Source organism: Nerophis lumbriciformis, linkage group LG38, assembly GCF_033978685.3.
Source record: "Nerophis lumbriciformis linkage group LG38, RoL_Nlum_v2.1, whole genome shotgun sequence".
Taxonomy (NCBI): Eukaryota; Metazoa; Chordata; class Actinopteri; order Syngnathiformes; family Syngnathidae; genus Nerophis; species Nerophis lumbriciformis.
Genome location: NC_084585.2, coordinates 1,360,138 through 1,379,585, shown reverse-complemented (window position 1 = coordinate 1,379,585; position 19,448 = coordinate 1,360,138). Strand labels below are relative to the sequence as shown.

The following is a 19,448-nucleotide window of genomic DNA, read 5'->3' as shown; positions in this document are numbered from 1 at the left end:
TCATTTTATAATGAAATGTATATTGCACAAGACCATTGTTTCTTACCTACTGGTACCTGTTTTTGTGAATTAGGGATCTGCATAAATCCTGCAAATGTGAAATCACACCATGGAGGCCATGCAGAGATATTTATAAAACAATCTTGCCTTCTTTCATACTTCCTACAAACGAGATGTTTGGAATTTGCACAACTTGTCATGTTTTTCTAGCCTGTGAAGTCAGCGGATATCTTTCCATCAGTGTTGCTCATCTTGCCTTAAGGAACTCATTAGTTACAGTTACAAATTACTTCTCCCAAATAGTAATTGAGTTAGTAACTCGGTTGTAAGCATAGTTAGTCAGCAAAGTAAATGTAACGTTATTTTTCATTTTGTTTTTCTATTTTGAAGTGTGAAGTGAATTATATTTATATAGCACTTTTCTCTAGTGACTCAAAGCACTTTTACGTAGTTCCATTTAAAGCAGTGTGGGTGGCACTGGGAGCAGGTGGGTAAAGTGTCTTGCCCAAGGACACAACGGCACTGACTAGGATGGCAGAAGCGGGGATCGAACCTTGAACCCTCAAGTTGCTGGCACGGCCGCTCTACCAACTGAGCTATACCGCCCCTAATGATTTTGTTGTTCTATTATTATTTATCTTTATTTTACTTGTTTTTGATAACATATTTAATATCAAAAATGTTTACATGAACTGATTGAAGAATAAAAACATTATATACTGAATTTTTAAACATTTTGGCATTTACTTGAACTCAGTAGATTACAGTGTGCCATTTAATATGCATAGAAATACAATTGTATTGAAAAATAAATATTCTGGAAAGTAAAAACATTAAAATAGCATGCATATATATATATATATATATATATATATATATATATATATATATATATATATATATATATATATATATATATATATATATATATATATATATACGGGTAGTTTGACTATTAATTGCAGTGTGTACCACATGATGGAGAGTTTGACTATTTGATGTCTTTATCAGTCATCTGCTTCCCACATCATAATGTGAGGCTGGCAACAATTCAAATATTTATTATTTATGTTTAATAGGATATTTTAATCATTCTTTGTCAAGTGGTGTTTTTCTCAGCGAGTTTGTGCATACAGTAATTATGTCTTTAAATATGCTAATTATAAACAGTAGGAGCTGCTTTAAGGGGGGAAACATCTTAATGCATCAGCATCCTGCTGGCATGGCAACAGGAAGTAGCACAACATGTTCATGCATCAGCATCCTGCTGGCATGGCAACAGGAAGTAGCACAACATGTTCATGCATCAGCATCCTGCTGGCATGGCAACAGGAAGTAGCACAACATGTTCATGCATCAGCATCCTGCTGGCATGGCAACAGGAAGTAGCACAACATGTTCATGCATCAGCATCCTGCTGGCATAGCAACAGGAAGTAGCACAACATGTTCATGCATCAGCATCCTGCTGGCATGGCAACAGGAAGTAGCACAACATGTTCATGCATCAGCATCCTGCTGGCATGGCAACAGGAAGTAGCACAACATGTTCATGCATCAGCATCCTGCTGGCATAGCAACAGGAAGTAGCACAACATGTTCATGCATCAGCATCCTGCTGGCATGGCAACAGGAAGTAGCACAACATGTTCATGCATCAGCATCCTGCTGGCATGGCAACAGGAAGTAGCACAACATGTTCATGCATCAGCATCCTGCTGGCATAGCAACAGGAAGTAGCTCTCACAATAAACTGTGCCACTTTACTCACACATCAAATAGTAATGTCACACTAATATTCATATTTCTTGCCTGTTTTGCATCATATACTGCTAATATTACACTTTTTTCCCACTGCTAAGGAGATGAAACACACGCACGACTTCTCTTCCACTTGGAACATTCTGGACATTTGACATAGTTTCTCTGGGAAGATGACAAAACTCACTCGCTGTAAAATCTTCCCTCCCGATTTGTACAATCTGCGGAATTTGTTTTAGGATAATCAAAAGTAAAACTACACCTGTCTTGGAAAAGCCTACTTTTAATTTATCCACCACAAATCAACAACAAATCGTTGGGTCGCATGCAAAAAAGGCCATTTGCTCGTGAGTGTGTAAGGGAAAATGACATTTTATTTTTACTCAGCAGTTTTGCATTAATGAGCATTTAATTCCCAACCAGGAGTGACAATATTTATTTTGGTTCATTAAAAACATCATTAAGATGTGCTTATAATAAAGCATAGCCTGGTGTGTAAGTAATGATTACATGTCTTGTCAATTCCGCTGCCTGAGGGTAAAGAATGATGTGTGTGGCCTGGAAGTGGAGCCTAAGTGGGGATGATGTACCGCAAAAGAAGGCCCATGGGCTTTTCAAAAGTCTGAACATTTATGTCAGATATTAAACAAAACAAAAAACAACATCATCATCTAATTCCCAGGTGTCAAACTCAAGGCCCGGGGGCCAGATGTGGGCCGCCACATCATTTTGAATGGCCCATAATAAAATGCATCAATAAAGTAGTTTATCTTTCTTTCTTTTTTTATTTTGTTTTGCTATTGATGTCCAAACTATTCATTGTGTGTGTGTGTGCGTGTGTGTGTGTGTGTGTGTGTGTGTGTGTGTGTGTGTGTGTGTGTGTGAGTGTGTGTGTGTGTGTGTGTGTGTGTGTGTGTGTGTGTGTGTGTGTGTGTGTGTGTGTGTGTGTGTCCAAACTATTGATTGTCATCTTGCTGCCAGTCAAAGAGTTGCTTAGTGTCCATAAAATCTGCTGCTTGGTCATCATCATCATCATCATCATCATCATCATCATCACCTTTCTTGCTTCACTAACTTTCTAGCCAGCAGACTAAAGATTTTCTGTTGGCATTCTTATGATGCTTAACATTATTGATTAAGCATTTTTATTTTGTTATTTATGCATTGTGTTGCCTTCTCCATTTCATGGGATTGTTTGACTTTGCCTTCTCTGCCCTTCATCACTTTCTGTTTGTCACTTTAAAGCTGCTGTGTTTCATAAAGAAGTGCTGTAGGGTTGGACAGTTTAGCAGTACTAGTATAGTACCACAATACTAATGAATCATAAACGGTACTATACTCTGTTTGAAATGTACCGCTTCCACTTTTATTTTTTTACAGACATGACGTGGTCACGTGGTGACATTGCTGCTTTTAGGAGCAGAGGAGCATGTTGGGCAGCGCACACACACAGAGTACTTACAAGCAGACACAGTGTGTAGACAGAAAAGGGAGAATGGACGCATTTTGGTGTAAAAAGTCAAGATAAAGGTGAAGTTATAACACTGAAACACCCTCAGGAAGAGCTGCTTTAGCACATGGCTAGCTAGTTAGTGGCTAACGTCCATCTGCAGTGTTTTAGTTACTTCTAAATCACTAATCCTGGTCTCCATGGCGACAAATAAAGTAAGTTTCTTACAAGTACCATTATCACTGGAGGATGAGGAATAGCTAAACATGCTTCACTACACACCGTAGGAGGATACAATAGCTCACAATGTAAACAAATGCCATGGGTGGATCTACACCTGACATCTCCTGTAATGATACCAAGTACAATAGTCGATACTACTATGATTACATCTATATTTTTTATTGTCACAAAATCTTTTTTCTTTAAAAATGTATATTATGTTTATAAAGTCAGGTGATATGTCCCTGGACACATGAGGACTTTGAATATGACCAATGTATGATCCTGTAACTACTTGGTATCACATCCATACCTAAATGTGTGGTATCATCCAAAACTAATGTCAAGTATCAAAGAAGAGAAGAATAAGTGATTATTACATTTGAACAGAAGTGTAGATAGAACATGTTAAAAGAGAAAATAAGCAGATATTAACAGTAAATGAACAAGTAGATTAATAATCCGTTTTCTACCACTTGTCCTTTATAATGTGTATAAATGACACAATATGTTACTGCATAGACTAATTAGGAGTCTTTGTTTGTTTACTTACTACTAAAAGACAAGTTGTCTAGTATGTTTAACATGTTATTTAAGGACTAAATGACAATAATAAACATATGTTTCATGTACACTAACATTTTTTGTTCAAATAAAGCCAATAATGACATTTTTTGTGGTCCCCTTTATTTAGAAAAGTATTGAAAAGTATCGAAACACATTTTGGTATCGATACAACCTGAGTTACTACTGAGTTACTACTGAGTTACTACTAAGTTACTACTGAGTTACTACTGAGTTACCACTGAGTTACCACTGAGTTACTACTGAGTTACCACTGAGTTACCACTGAGTTACTACTATGACGGTAATCTACAGGTATTGGGAGCAGAATATTCCAAATGTTTTTTGTGGTGTTTAGATGGTATGTTTGCATACTTTGCGGATTGTAAATAGAATTGGATGTGGTTTAATGGCTGCAATGGAAGGCAAATAAGCATATGAAGTCAACACTCTGCTGATACTTGAATGGACGGCGGTGTGAAAGCAAGCAAAGCACATCTCCTCAGGGTGGGTGTGGGTGTGGGTGTGTGCGTGGTGCCACACCAGCCGCACATGTGAAGGACCAGTGGCGCCTCCAGCCATGTCCACTTGTCTTTAATGGCTGCTGGGCTTCTTGATGTGATGAATAATGACCAGACGCTTTAGTCCTGCCAGGCGTGAGTGCTAAAGTCACGGCTTGCCTGCCAGGCGTGAGTGCTAAAGTCACGGCTTTGACCTCCACGCTGCCCACAAGTGTGGATTCTTTCAAGTGATGGAGAAGGTTGATTCCTCTCAACATTATCAACGATGATTTGCCTTTTCATACATTTTTCATGTTAAAGCATTCCTGATTAGGATACATTCAATTGGGGAAGCAATGAATGAAATGTAATTGTGTAAAAATATGTGTAAAATGTGTAAAAATACTGATGTGTACAAATACTCAAGGTCATTAGTGTCAACAGCAATTAGCACATGAATTGCCTTTTGCCAAGTTTCACACTTTTCCTTTTAGAAATGTCCCTAGTTTTAAGAGCTGCAGTATTTACTTATTTTCAGTCATTGATTTGACGTTTTAATCTGGATTTTAGCATGAAGAATTCATTTTCTCTATTCTGGTTTTAAAATGTGAAGTATTGAAATAAGGTATTGTGTTTTTTCTCCACATAGAACATCTTGCTGAATGATGCTTGTTTTCAGAACCTTTTTATAGCTTCAAGCCCCGATCTTTTCTATTTATACAAATGTTCATTTAGTCTTTTCAAGGAAAGATCACTTGCTGCATAGACAGATAAGTTCACTAGTTTTTAGTACTTTTTTACTCAAATGTATTATTTTTATCTTCTATTTTGTGAGCTCTTTTTTCAGCGTATAAGCCGCTACCTTTTTTGCATTTATTGAACTCTGCCATTTATACAACGCGGTGGCAAGTTTATGGATTTTTCCAGATTAACGAGCGTCACATGTCACCGATCAATTTAGTCCCGTCACATCCGACCAATGAAACTGCCAAATGGGTGACGGTGGACCAGTGAAATTGTTCACACTAAATCAAATGCACTCACAAAATCATTCAGTGGGCCATTTTGAGCGTTATGCCCTCACCCTCATCATGGTAGAGACATGTACACGACGCGGCCCCAAAGCCGAAGACGATTGACCCGGCCATCGAAAAAGAAAACAGATGCCACACGCAACGGAAATCCGCCGCCGCTTACAGGCCCTGAAAAGCCGGGCCGCGGCTTATAGACGGACATGTGCGGCCAATATATGTAGAAAAGAACATCAGTACGCTGTTTTGTGTGTGTTGCCTAACATGCGCCTCTGCTCGTTTTACCAGCAATGTGTGTCTGGAAAAAAAAAAAGTACCAGTATTTTTCAAAAGCAGTGTAGTACCGTTTTTAATTCATTAGTTCCGCAGTACTTTGTTAGTACCGGTATACCGTACGACTCTAGTATAATCATGTATTACATTTGGGAAGCCACCCTTAGGCAAGCCAAATGAAACAACTTGGAGGGCCACATTTGTCCCGTGGGCCACACTTTGGGCACTACTCATCTAGAGAAGCAACAAGGTTTCCGTAGCGGAAAGATCATTCCGGTTGCCAGAGGAGCAGTGAGGGACGCATCCTGCCCCAGCCAACTTGTCAAAGCCGTGTCCAATTCCTGGCAAGCCCCAGCAGGGACTTCTGAACGCCAGCTCCGTGTACAACCACAGCTTCCGCTTTGGTGGCGGCGTGTCGCCAATCTTAGAACATCCTCCCACCAGACTTCCTGTACGAGGAGGCCCTCAGCTACTCAGCTCGCCTCTCTGCCATGGAAAGAGTCGGAGGGTTCACAGGGTTTTTCCTAGCTCAAATTGAGGCAGTGGTGCTACAATCCTGACCATGCGCCAGAATTTGAACCCACATTTTTGTAGTTGTTTTCAATTGACAGTGATATGCTGTAAAGAACACCATACAGTTTATTGTCGTTTTTATTCATTTGATGGGTAGTTTGCTGTAAAGTCATAAGTCAAGCAGATAATTAAGTATTTATTTTTATTTAGACTAAAAATACTGTAATATTTGTTGCAATAATGGATACTATTAAAGTTTAAAAGGTATGCAATTTCAAGCAGTACATATATTTTCTTTTTAAAATGAAAAAAATCCGTTACATTTAGTGATAAAATATGAAGTCCTTTATTGACACATATCATTTCCAGGTGTTTGCGAGCCAGATAAAATGATGTGGCGGGCCAGATAAAATGATGTGGCGGGCCAGATCTGCCTTGAGTTTGACACCTGTGGCCAAAGCATGATGGCTCCTAGCTTGTGTGGTGGGGCCACTTTTACTCGAGACACTCATAGATGATTTTGAAGCAGCCTTCAAGCGCTCTGTGGACTAACATGTTGTCACCACCATGAATGATTACTTTTGAACTCTTCATTTCTCTGCTCTGTTTCTTAACTTTCCTCCTCGCCACATGGCTTCTTAAAGTGCTGGCTGGTTTTCACCTGCCATATCTGCAACGCTAAAAAACTTCAACGTTACTCTAATGACACGGAGGAAACTTGTTCTTAAGTAAACACGACATGCTTGTAATGCTGTCTTTCAGTTGACCTTGTATCAGTCAATCTGTACCGTCATGAAACTACCTGATCCTATGCAAACTTCTAATCAATCAATCCATCTATTATAATGAGTCAGAAAAGGTTGGAAAGGAAGCCAACACTACTAGCTGTGTTCACTTACCAGAGACAAAATGTTCACAGCACAGTCTGGAGTGTTCTGTAGGAGTCCAGTGATCCTGCGTATCATGCTCCGTATGGCACAAATCCACTTCTTACCTTATGCACCATCCATCCATCCATTTTCTACCGCTTATTCCCTTCGGGCTCGTGGGGGGCGCTGGAGCCTATCTCAGCTACAATCGGGCGGAAGGCGGGGTTCACCCTGGACAAGTCGCCACCTCATCACAGGGCCAACACAGATAGACAGACAACATTCACACACTAGGGACCATTTAGTGTTGCCAATCAACCTATCCCCAGGTGCATGTCTTTGGAGGTGGGAGGGGCCTATCCCCAGGTGCATGTCTTTGGAGGTGGGAGGAAGCCGGAGTACCCGGAAGGAACCCACGCAGTCACGGGGAGAACATGCACACTCCACACAGAAAGATCCCGAGGCTGGGATTGAACTCACGACTACTCAGGACCTTCGTATTGTGAGGCAGACCCACTAACCCCTCTTCCACCGTGCTGCCTCCTTATGCACCAAGTAGCGGGAAAAAACACGATTCCAGCTGTTTCTTCTTGGGTAGATGCTTGAGGTCTGCTGTCCGTATAGCGCTTCTAAAGTGGCACAAAGGCTGCAACCGCAGTTTAAATACGTAGCTGCCGCAGAGGGACATCGATGGCTCAATCAACACAGCCGGAGCTTTCAGCCGTGTTGACTGATATCAATCGCTCCGGCTGGGGGCGGCACACATTTAGCCTCCACGCAACTTTGAAGGCAGGAAAATCTTTGGATTCAATGTCCGACAATCCACTGCGAGGTTGATAGTTGAATCAGATTCCTTGGTATGGAATCAACTATTCTAAGACACCCTTAAAGGTACACCTCAAACAATAAACAACACAAAAGAAATGTTATTTATGTCATTCTCTACAAAGTATTTCTGTCTCAGAGCAGATGTCACCGTTATGTAAGCTGTACCTTTATGTGGACTGAGACCTGTTGTCAACCCACGCAACATACCACTTTTCAGCTGGCCTTGGATTTTAGACTGTCATTTGCAGGCTCACAGCAGACAGAATCCCAGCCTCAGAGTCCTAATGAGCTGCAGCTCTGCTGGCCATGCTGTGCTTCTCTGCTAGAGAAATGTCTAGAGCAGTGCACATTTCAATGCCAGGCCTTCCACACTCCAGCTCCCCTTCCACACTCAGCGCAGAGAAAATACTTCCTGTTCTTTCCTTTCTTTGTTTCTGCTGAGCCGTCGGGACATATAGTGTGCAAATAGCACTCACCTTTTCCTCAACTTCATGAAATCCCACTAGCGAGGTGAGACCAGCTTCCTGAATTCTCCACTTGCCTCAGAGGCTTCCATCCAGAGGAACCATGCCTGCCATGATAACCTTGGATTCTTATGGCTTATCATTATCTCCTGTACAGTGCATTGATTCCAAATATTGATGACCTCTCCAAATAGCGTCATTGATGTCACCACATGACCATTGCTGGACAAATACTATACAGGAACACATTTACACACAACTGCCCATTGAAACACATCAACAGTGTACAACATTTCTGGCACATTTAAAAATTCGATAAACCCGCATCAGCAATTAAAACATATCTTATGTGGTACTGTCAAAATTACAATTGCAAAAAACATATTAAACATGAAAAAAATGAAGAAATAAAATATTTGAACTCACAATTTGTAGCACCCATTGGACGCCGTATAAGCCAGTGGTACCCTCGTAGTCCCTTGATTAGAGTGGAAGTGGCGGGCATTTCCCCATTTCATGGTCTCACAAGATGTAGTTTCTCTTTAAATATCCTTCTTCAAAATGGCCTTGCAAATATATATCTGCCACCTGATCAACGTTTTGTTCCCCTTCTTTGTGGGTCAACACTTCCTGCTTCCTGCTAAATTGCAACTTGTGATTGGATACTCACTTTGGAGTGACAAGTGAGTATCCAATCCCAGTCTTGTTACCATCATTGATTGATTGATTGAGACATTTATTAGTAGATTGCACAGTACAGTACATATTCCGTACAATTGACCACTAAATGGTAACACCCCAATAAGTTTTTACACTTGTTTAAGTCAGGGTCCACTTAAATCGATTCATGGTAGAGGCTACCTAGATAGGCTGCTGACAACAACTTGTGATCTGATTGGCTATGGCAATGATCTATCAACTGTATGTGGCCGTTGACTTACAGTGCACACACATTGTTGATTGTGAAGGCAGATTAGGTAGAGCATGGCAACATAAGCCAGCTGAATTGTGATTGGATACAAAGTGTAAGCTAAAAACAACAGCAGTGGAAGGAGCATAATATGACATGAAGACAGTATGAATACTTTTACATATTTAGGGAAAGTCAATTAAAAAATACTTGCATCTTTAATTATGATGATGATTAGTGGTTATGTTAGGCCAGCAGAGAAGTCCTTGCTGGTCCTGACGACACACCACTGTACACACCACATGTGCATCTTAATACATGTGAATATCTAATATCTAATATCTACAAAGTTCATTTATTTAGTAGGTTCATTCAAAAAGTGAAACTTGTATATTCTATAGATTAATTTGCCAACATGCATGTCTTAGTAATGTTGATGATTATAGCCTACATCTAATAAAGAACATATTTAATATCTCACAAAAAGTCCCATTTTGTGAACTACTACTTGTTCTAATCAGCAAAAACTTCCTGAGCCTTTAATCTCTTCGTCTTCATCAAACTCCTGAAATCAAATATTATTTTACAATATTCTAATTTATTGAGTTGCCTTTATTGAACGTACATTGCCCAGCCTTCAACAGCCGCTACTGTGTTTGGGGTTTTAACTTATCTTATAAAACACCCAAGCAAAAACACAAAAGGGTTTAATTCCCAAACAGGGCCAAGGGCTTACTGGTCTCAGAAATGGCGCTGATACAAAGCTCTCCTTGTCCTCTCTTTCTCTAGGGTTTAGTCATAGAACGCATTGGGAGAAAACCTCTTCTCATATTTGGGTTTAGCGCCATGGCCGTGTTCTTCAGCCTGCTCACGGTCTTCCTCAATTTCCAGGTAAGAGCCTATTTCCACTCACCTTCTCCAAGTCTTGTCTCAGGATCTTGTACCGTGGTTACGGGATATTTGGAAGGAACAAATTGGTTTTCCCTTTCATAGAAAAAGCAACTCAAATGAAAATCTCTCAACACATCTGTACTCTGATGATTTGGACTTGAACAAGTGGACAAAATATGATGTAGATATAAATCCAATATTCAATATATCAATATTGATAGATAGCTTAACCGATCAATTGTATAGTGGAACAAACTTAAAGTGGTTCTTATAAAGGGTTCTTAAATAGAAAAATGTGTATATTGAACAAATGTATCCATGAGAAACAATGCACTTGACCTTGGTGATTCATCTTCTTTGCGTGCAGCAAAAGGGGCGTCTTTGTATATCCTACAATACAACAATGCATGGAAACACTCCTATAGACATCACACATGAGGCAGTTTAGGAAGTGTAAACACTTTTATTATACTTACAAACTTTGCTTGGAATGATGAATGAAGAATCCATACTAGTAGAAACGCTATTGATGGCTACAAGACTGAACGGCAATCCCATTAAAAAAATACAATAACAAACCACTGTCCGTAAATTGAAAGACACTGCAGCACCCGTGGTTTGTATCATGATCCAAGATGGCTAATGCAACGCACCACGCTTCTTATTATTTCGGTTGTTGAATGCATTGCCTTTTCGGCTGATTTTTTATACGACCCTAACCATACCCCCAAACCTAACCTTAACCATACACCCAACGCTAACCTTAACCATACACTCAACCCTAACCATAACCCTTATAAAACATCTCTCAGATGTGATTCAATAGACCAGGCCCTATGTTCCAGGGCTTCTTATAGAACATCTCTCAGGTGTGATTCAGTAGACCAGGCCCTATGTTCCAGAGCTTCTTATAAAACATCTCTCAGGTGTGATTCAGTAGACCAGGCCCTATGTTCCAGAGCTTCTTATAAAACATCTCTCAGGTGTGATTCATTAGACCAGGCCCTATGTTCCAGGGCTTCTTATAAAACATCTCTCAGGTGTGATTTTGTAGTTATGGCACAAAGTTGTTGTAGTTGAATGATGAGTCTGCGCCACACCACTTCTCTTGCAGGACAGTGTGTCATGGATGCCATACCTCAGCTTCGCCTGCATACTGGCTGTTATTGCTTCCTTCTGCTCGGGGCCAGGTAATCCTTTTCTTACCATCCTACTTCTCCTTACTTTCACACATATTATCTGTTATTTATGCCATAATAAGCATGATTCCTCTGTTATTTATGCTATAATAAGCATGACCAGTAGTAACCTACAGCAGTGGTCTATGCAACATTTTGAGCAAAGAAGCAGCATTACATGTTATGTAGACCACAAGGAAGTCTTTTACATTTAGAAAATAATCATAATATGAACGCCCTATAATCCGGTGCGCCTTTTGTATGAAAATAGACCTGACTAGACCCGCTCATCGGCAGTGTGCCTTATTATCCGGTGCGCCCTATGGTCCGGGAAATAAACTAATACCATAATCATGAATGACTGTCAGAAACAGGAACATTGCTTAGCTAACTTCCAGTATTTAAAAGTACAATTTTTGGTTGTTAGTGGGCGAATAAAGAAGAGTGCGAGCTGAGCAAAACACTGAATAGTTCAGAGAAAAGATCTTTATGGAGTAGGAGAGTTTCTATTGTGTGAGACATGACACTTGAAGGCAGGACACAATAGCAGAGGTCATTGATGGCGTACTCCACCGTAGAATAACAGATCAAAGGTGAGGCTGAGAAAATGATTTTGTTATTATAGAAAATAAAGCCATACTCCGCAACACCCATGTTAGGATACACTCACAACACCCGTGTTAGGACACACTCACAACACCCGTGTTAGGACACACTCACAACACCCGTGTTAGGACACACTCACAACACCCGTGTTAGGACACACTCACAACACCCGTGTTAGGACACACTCACAACACCCGTGTTAGGACACACTCACAACACCCGTGTTAGGACACACTCACAACACCCGTGTTAGGACACACTCACAACACCCGTGTTAGGACACACTCACAACACCCGTGTTAGGACACACTCACAACACCCGTGTTAGGACACACTCACAACACCCGTGTTAGGACACACTCACAACACCCGTGTTAGGACACACTCACAACACCCGTGTTAGGACACACTCACAACACCCGTGTTAGGACACACTCACAACACCCGTGTTAGGACACACTCACAACACCCGTGTTAGGACACACTCACAACACCCGTGTTAGGACACACTCACACGGATGATGCCTTTGCTCTGCACAACAAAGCTAACATTTCACACACAACTACTTTGAACAAAGCTAGCAAGTCAACCTGCACCTCAACTTTTTCACACTTCCTATTATTTTCTTTGGAAATCCACTGATAGTCCATTGACTTGGTAGCTTGACAAAAATGTAATTACCTTTTTTGTTCTTGTTTTGTGTTTGTAAGGCTATGTTCCAAAAAATGCTTTTACTGCAAGGCTCTTTTAGCAAAAGAGCATGACCCATGTCCAGGATGAATGACACACTGGGCTTATTTGCTTTTATTTCATGTAAAAGGAGCGCGGTTCTCAGGGGTATGGCACCAAGTCTGGGCCCCAAACACAAGTCTCCTAAAAAGTCCGCAATGCACCCTAAAATCAACGTCATACACACAATGGGCCTGATTTACTCAAGGTTTGTGTGTACTAAATCATGTGCAAACTTGATAGTACACACAAAGCTGATCTACTAAACGTGTGCAAAGTGGATTGCGTCTGAATAAGGCGTGCAATCCATTTTGAGTCTCTGTCTTCACTAAAATGCAAAATACCATATTTTTCGGACTATAAGGCGCACTTAAAATCCTTTCTTTTTCTCAAAACTCAACAGTGCGCCTTAGAACCCGGTGCGCATAATGTAAGGCATAATTCTGGTTGTGCTTACCGACCTCCAAGCTATTTTATTTGGTACATGGTGAAATGATAAGTGTGACCAGTAGATGGCAGTCACACATAAGAGACACGTGTAGACTGCAATATGATGGCAGTCACACATAAGAGATACGTGTAGACTGCAATATGATGGCAGTCACACATAAGAGATACATGTAAACTGCAGGGTGATGAGGATGAGGGCGAGGATGAGGATGAAGATGAAGATGAAGATGAAGATGAAGATGAAGATGAGGATGAGGCAGAGGGCGAGGATGAGGACGACAAAGACAAAAGTCTTGTTCGTTATGCGGGTGTACATGAGAGAAACTGACTTACATTAACCTTCTTCAACAATAGGCACTAGGGTTGTACGCTATACCGCTACTAGTATGGTATCGTGCTACTGATCAATCAAACGGTACTATACTCTGTTTGAAAAGTACCGCTTCCCCATATTTGGTTTTACAGGCACGATGGCGCGTCATTGTCACGTGGTGACATTGCTGCTTTTAGGAGCAGAGGAGCATGTTGGGCAGCGCACACACACAGAGTACTTACAAGCAGACACAGTGTGTAGACAGAAAAGGGAGAATGGACGCATTTTGGTGTAAAAAGTCAAGATAAAGGTGAAGTTATAACACTGAAACACCCTCAGGAAGAGCTGCTTTAACACATGGCTAGCTAGCTAGCGGCTAACATCCATCTGCAGGGTTTTAGCTACTTCTAAATCATTAATCCTTGTCTCCGTGGCGACAAATAAAGTAAGTTTCTTACAAGTAACATTATCACTGGAGGACGAGGAATATCTAAACATGCTTCACTACACACCGTAGGAGGATACAATAGCTCACCACCGTCACAATGTAAACAAATGCCATGGGTGGATCTACACCTGACATCCACTGTAATGATACCAAGTACAATAGCGTATCTAGTCGATACTACTATGATTACATCGATATTTTTTATCATCACAAAATCTTTTTTCTTTTTAATTCATATTATGTTTATAAAGTCAGTAAATATGTCCCTGGACACATGAGGACTTTGAATATGACCAATGTATGATCCTGTAACTACTTGGTATCACATCCATACCTAAATGTGTGGTATCATCCAAAACTAATGTCAAGTATCAAAGAAGAGAAGAATAAGTGATTATTACATTTTAACAGAAGTGTAGATAGAACATGTTAAAAGAGAAAATAAGCAGATATTAACAGTAAATGAACAAGTAGATTAATAATCATTTTTTACAGTTTGTCCCTCATAATGTGTAGAAAATAATAGGTGTATAAATGACACAATATGTTACTGCATAGACTAATTAGGAGTCTTTGTTTGTTTACTTACTACTAAAAGACAAGTTCACTATTTTATTTAAGGACTAAATGACAATAATAAACATATGTTTCATGTACACTAACATTATAACATATATAACAATGAAGCCAATAATGGAATTGTTTTGTTGTCTCCTTTATTTAGAAAAGTATCAAAGTAGTGAAATACATTTTGGTAGTGGTAGCAAAATGTTGGTATGGAGATCATCCTACATGGGCATCCAGAGGAAGGCCAATATGGATGACTGCAGGGTTCAATGTCCACTTCACATGTTTTGGTCAAATCCGATCATTTTAGTGGCTGTTCACTTTAAAAAACAAAATTAAAATGTAATTTTTAATGTGAATGCAATCTGACCCGCATGCAGACATGGCTTAATAATAATAATAATACATTTTATTTATAAGGCTCAAGGACACTGTACAAAATCAAAACAATAAAATCAATCTTCCGCTCTAGTCGGTCCAGTACTGGCACATTTGTGCCAATTATAGGATTTTGTGCACAACATTTTCTTAACCGAATGATTGCGCCCAGAAGATTAAAAAGGAAGAAGTCAAGTATTTTGGCTCAAGATATTTTGCTTCCATGTTTGCAAGAAGAGCGTGTGTGTAGTAGTAGGCCAGTAGTCTGGGACAAGAGTGCTGGAACTTGCACGCCAGTTCCTAAAACACATTTTATTCACCTGGTTTCTGGTCTGTTGTCAACTATTTATTTTCTAACCGTCTATTTTGACAAATCATTTTGACGCTTATCGCCTTTTGATGACATTCTGGTCGGATGAATGCCACCTGAAGGCGGAGCGTTGACATTGAGGACGCATCGTATATATATATATATATATATATATATATATATATATATATATATATATATATATATATATATATATATATATATATATATATATATGTCATTTTTACTTTAAATACATTGATGTATTTTACAAAAAATCAACATCTAAATTAGGTTTGTCATTTTCAAAGTGACATTTTTCAATTTCAAAACTTTTGGCCTTAATTTATGTGCATACGAGCCAAAAGTCAAATATCTGTGGATATAATTGCATTCTTTATGATGCACACTCTTCACTCATGTATTCTTCTAATTATTATTGCTTGTACGGTAGAACTTGTAAGTCCATCACTTTTTTCCCTTCATTTGAAGTCCTTAAATATTTTCCACTAAATAATTGTATTCCCTACAGCATAATTGTTTTTCAAATACACCTCAACTCTGCAATATTTGCTGATCATTCCTCTCAAACACATGCATGCATAACATGAGAGACGGTCATTCTGAGAGGGTGACATTATTAACCTTAGTTGAATGCTATATTTAAAGATCATGCTACATCAGACCTGGGCAAAATAGGGCCCGCGGGGCCACATGCGGCCCTTTAAGATTTTCAATCCAGCCCGCCGGACGTTCTGCATCATTTTTTACACCTTTACCATGAAAAGTGTATTTTCCATTTTGATGTGCAGTCATGTTTTTAAATGAGCGTAAGTCTTCAACTATAGAAAGTATTTCAATGGTTGAATTCTGCACTTTTGGGTGTTCTAGGCGTTATTAGGGTCATCTAGGTCACAGCAGCTCAGACCAGGAACAAATCAGAGTGTTTTCAGAGCAGCCAGCCCCAAACACATGTGTCACAAACAGATGTGGAAGCACATTTTTACAACAAATTTCTGCAGAAAAGTCATAATACATTATATTGTAGGTGTTTATTACCCTTTGCATTCATATTTTGCTATTTTTTACATTTTTGTTGTAAAATATGTCTATGGAGGAGCTGGTCTGAGAAGTAAAAGATGTTCATATGTTGTTAATATTCAGTGTTTTATTGTTCATAGTTAATATTGTAAATCCCACATAAAAGAAGAGCGCTGTTCATATGTTGTTAATATTCAGTGTTTTATTGTTAATATTGTAAATCTCACTTTCTTTATTTCAATGTACCGTATTTTTCGGAGTATAAGTCGCTCCGGCCAAAAATGCATAATAAAGAAGGAAAAAAACATATATAAGTCGCACTGGAGTATAAGTCGCATTTTTGGGGGAAATGTATTTGATAAAAGCCAACAGCAAGAATAGACATTTGAAAGGCAATTTAAAATAAATGAAGAATAGTGAACAACAGGCTGAATAAGTGTACGTTATATGAGGCATAAATAACCAACTGGTATGTTAACGTAACATATTATGGTAAGAGTCATTCAAATAACTATAACATATAGAACATGCTATACAATCTGTCACTCCTAATCGCTAAATCCCATGAAATCTTATACGTCTAGTCTCTTACGTGAATGACATCAATAATATTATTGGATATTTTACGCTAATGTGTTCATCATTTCACACATAAGTCGCTCCTGAGTATAAGTCGCACCCCCGGCCAAACTATGAAAAAAACTGCCACTTATAGTCCGAAAAATACGGTACATTTTGGGTGTCCCATTCAGTAAAAAAACTGTAAAATTCCATTGTGTTTGTTTGAGGTGGTGTGTCATAACTTTTTTACAACTCTATGGGACATTGTGACTTTTGGTGTTAGTGTTCCTGGAAAAAAGGGAGCCAAACACACATACTGTACAGCAGGTTTTTACATCTAAATGTGTATATATCATTTACACATTGGCCCCCAGACACATTTTCTCTCTCAATGTGGCCCCCCCAAGTCTAAATATTTGCCCAGCTCTGTGCTACATGTATGTGCAAGGAAGAGGACCAATTTTCACACAATGTGTAGCATGTTGGCAGATCAGGAAGGAAGGACTTTCAGCAGTAAAGACTCATTATTTCTTCCCATCATGATGTCAGAATGACTTGAGCAGAAATGGATTGAATAAGACAATTCCTGTAAGCTCCAGGAAGTTCTGCTGAAGGTGCTTGCAAAACACTCCAGGCATACAGTATTTATCTTAAATGGATACTTGGCTAGAGGGGAAATACATACATTTATGTTTGATGATCCACCGTGCTGTGCCCTGTGGATGTCTGCAAGCGTGGGTTTTATACCACCTAATTGGTCTTTGAATGCACCGCAGCATTTGATGGCTACACGTGCAAAGAAAATGAAGATTGATTTTCATGTGCAGGCGTGCGATGACAGTCAGAGTATTGGATGTAAACTTTCAAGAACATAACTCTTGCACAGCAACTCAAACATTCTGTCAAGACTTGGTCCTGGGTGTTTGCTTTTCCGGGATGCAACGGAAAGTTGGCACGGGCGAGACGGGAATGTAGGTACATGATTTATTTATTAACTATAAATACAAAAAAAAGGATCAAACAAAAAGCGCGCACAGTGGCGGAGAATAAACTATGAACAATTAAACAAAACTTGCAAACTATGGCTTGAATAAAGAAAACTTACTTGGCATGGACAAAAAAGGAGCAGCGTGAACATGTACCTGAAAAATGAAAAAATGGACAGAGCATAAATGTGGTGAGGTCGTCAGGACGAACAACAGAAAATGAATGAACTTAAATACGATGGACATGATTAGTGAAAGCAGGTGCGTGACTCAAAACGTGAAACAGGTGCGTGACGTGACAGGTGAAAACTAATGGTTGCTATGGTGACAAACAAGAGTGCACAATGAGTCCAAACGTGGAACAGGTGAAACTAATGGGGTAATCATGGAAACAAGACAAGGGAGTGAAAAGACAGAAACTAAAGAGTCCTATAACTAAACAAAACATGACTTAAAACAAAACATGATTACACAGACATGACACATTCTGGCAGGTTTTTAGGCATTTTTTTTTTTTACAGTGGTGGGCCGTGAGTTTCCCACCTAGGCCTTCAGTGATGTGCGACTTCAATGATGACCTCTCCAAATAGCATCGTTGATGTGCTGGACAAATACTATACAGGAACACATCAACAGTGTACAAAACTGATTATTTTCTGTTGCATTTAAAAATCTATAAACCTGCATCAGCAATTAAAACATATCTTATGTGGTACTGTCAAACTTACAATTGAAAAAAACATTAAACGTGAAAAAATCAAGAAATCAAATATTTGAACTCACAATTTGTAGCACCTATTCGACGCCGTATAAGCCAGTGGTACCCGAACCGAACGCACATTGTCGGTACAGTTCTGTATTTCCATCGACTGAAGGTCCAGAATTCATGGGAGTTGATAGACGGAGAGCTAGATATGAATGGAGTTGAACTGGAACAGGAGGCAAATAGGTGGCAATGCACAATAGCTGCTCCAGAGCAAAGTCAAATATGTCCTTGTGTCAAGACTTGGACTATGGCCTGGTTTGTTCTCCCGAGGTGCAAATGATTTGGACCAGACATGACGTGCAGGTGAATACATACTTCATTTTAACACTCAAAAAAAGAATAAACAAAAGGTGCGCACAAGGGCGGAAGTACAAAACTTGACTATAAACACAAAACTTGCACAAAGGCAGAAACTATGAACAATGAAACAAAACTTGCAAACTATGGCATGAATAAAGGAAACTTACTTGGACGAGAAAACGGCATGAAAAAGAGCAGCAAGGGTCATAAGGGTGTGTGGAGAGTGTGTCAGGGGTGTGATGTCGCCAGGGAGACTTCCTGGCAACAATGGGTTTAAATAATAGTGACATGATTAAAGACAGGTGTGTGAGTCGTGAGGGCAGGTGAAAACTAATGGGTTGCTATGGTGACAAACAAGAGTGCACAATGAGTCCAAACGTGGAACAGGTGAAACCAATGGGTAACCATGGAAACAAGACAAGGGAGTGAAAAGCAGGAACTAAAAAGAGTCCAAAACCTAGCAGAACATAACTTAAACAAAACATGATCACACAGACATGACACTTTGTTTATATTCCCTATGAGCAAACCCCATTGAA

The 19,448-nt window shown here is 39.5% G+C and overlaps 1 protein-coding gene across 4 annotated transcripts in view; it reads left to right on the top strand.

The window, feature by feature from the left end:
* slc2a9l2 (solute carrier family 2 member 9, like 2) overlaps positions 1–19,448 on the top strand; it is a 157,240-nt gene that overhangs the window by 124,378 nt on the left and 13,414 nt on the right. For all 4 annotated transcript variants that reach the window (XM_061932404.2, XM_061932405.2, XM_061932406.2 and 1 more), the window contains 2 exons: positions 10,174–10,275; positions 11,390–11,465. In XM_061932404.2, the coding sequence (XP_061788388.1) occupies positions 10,174–10,275; positions 11,390–11,465 (178 nt within the window). The remainder of the gene's footprint in view (positions 1–10,173; positions 10,276–11,389; positions 11,466–19,448) is intronic.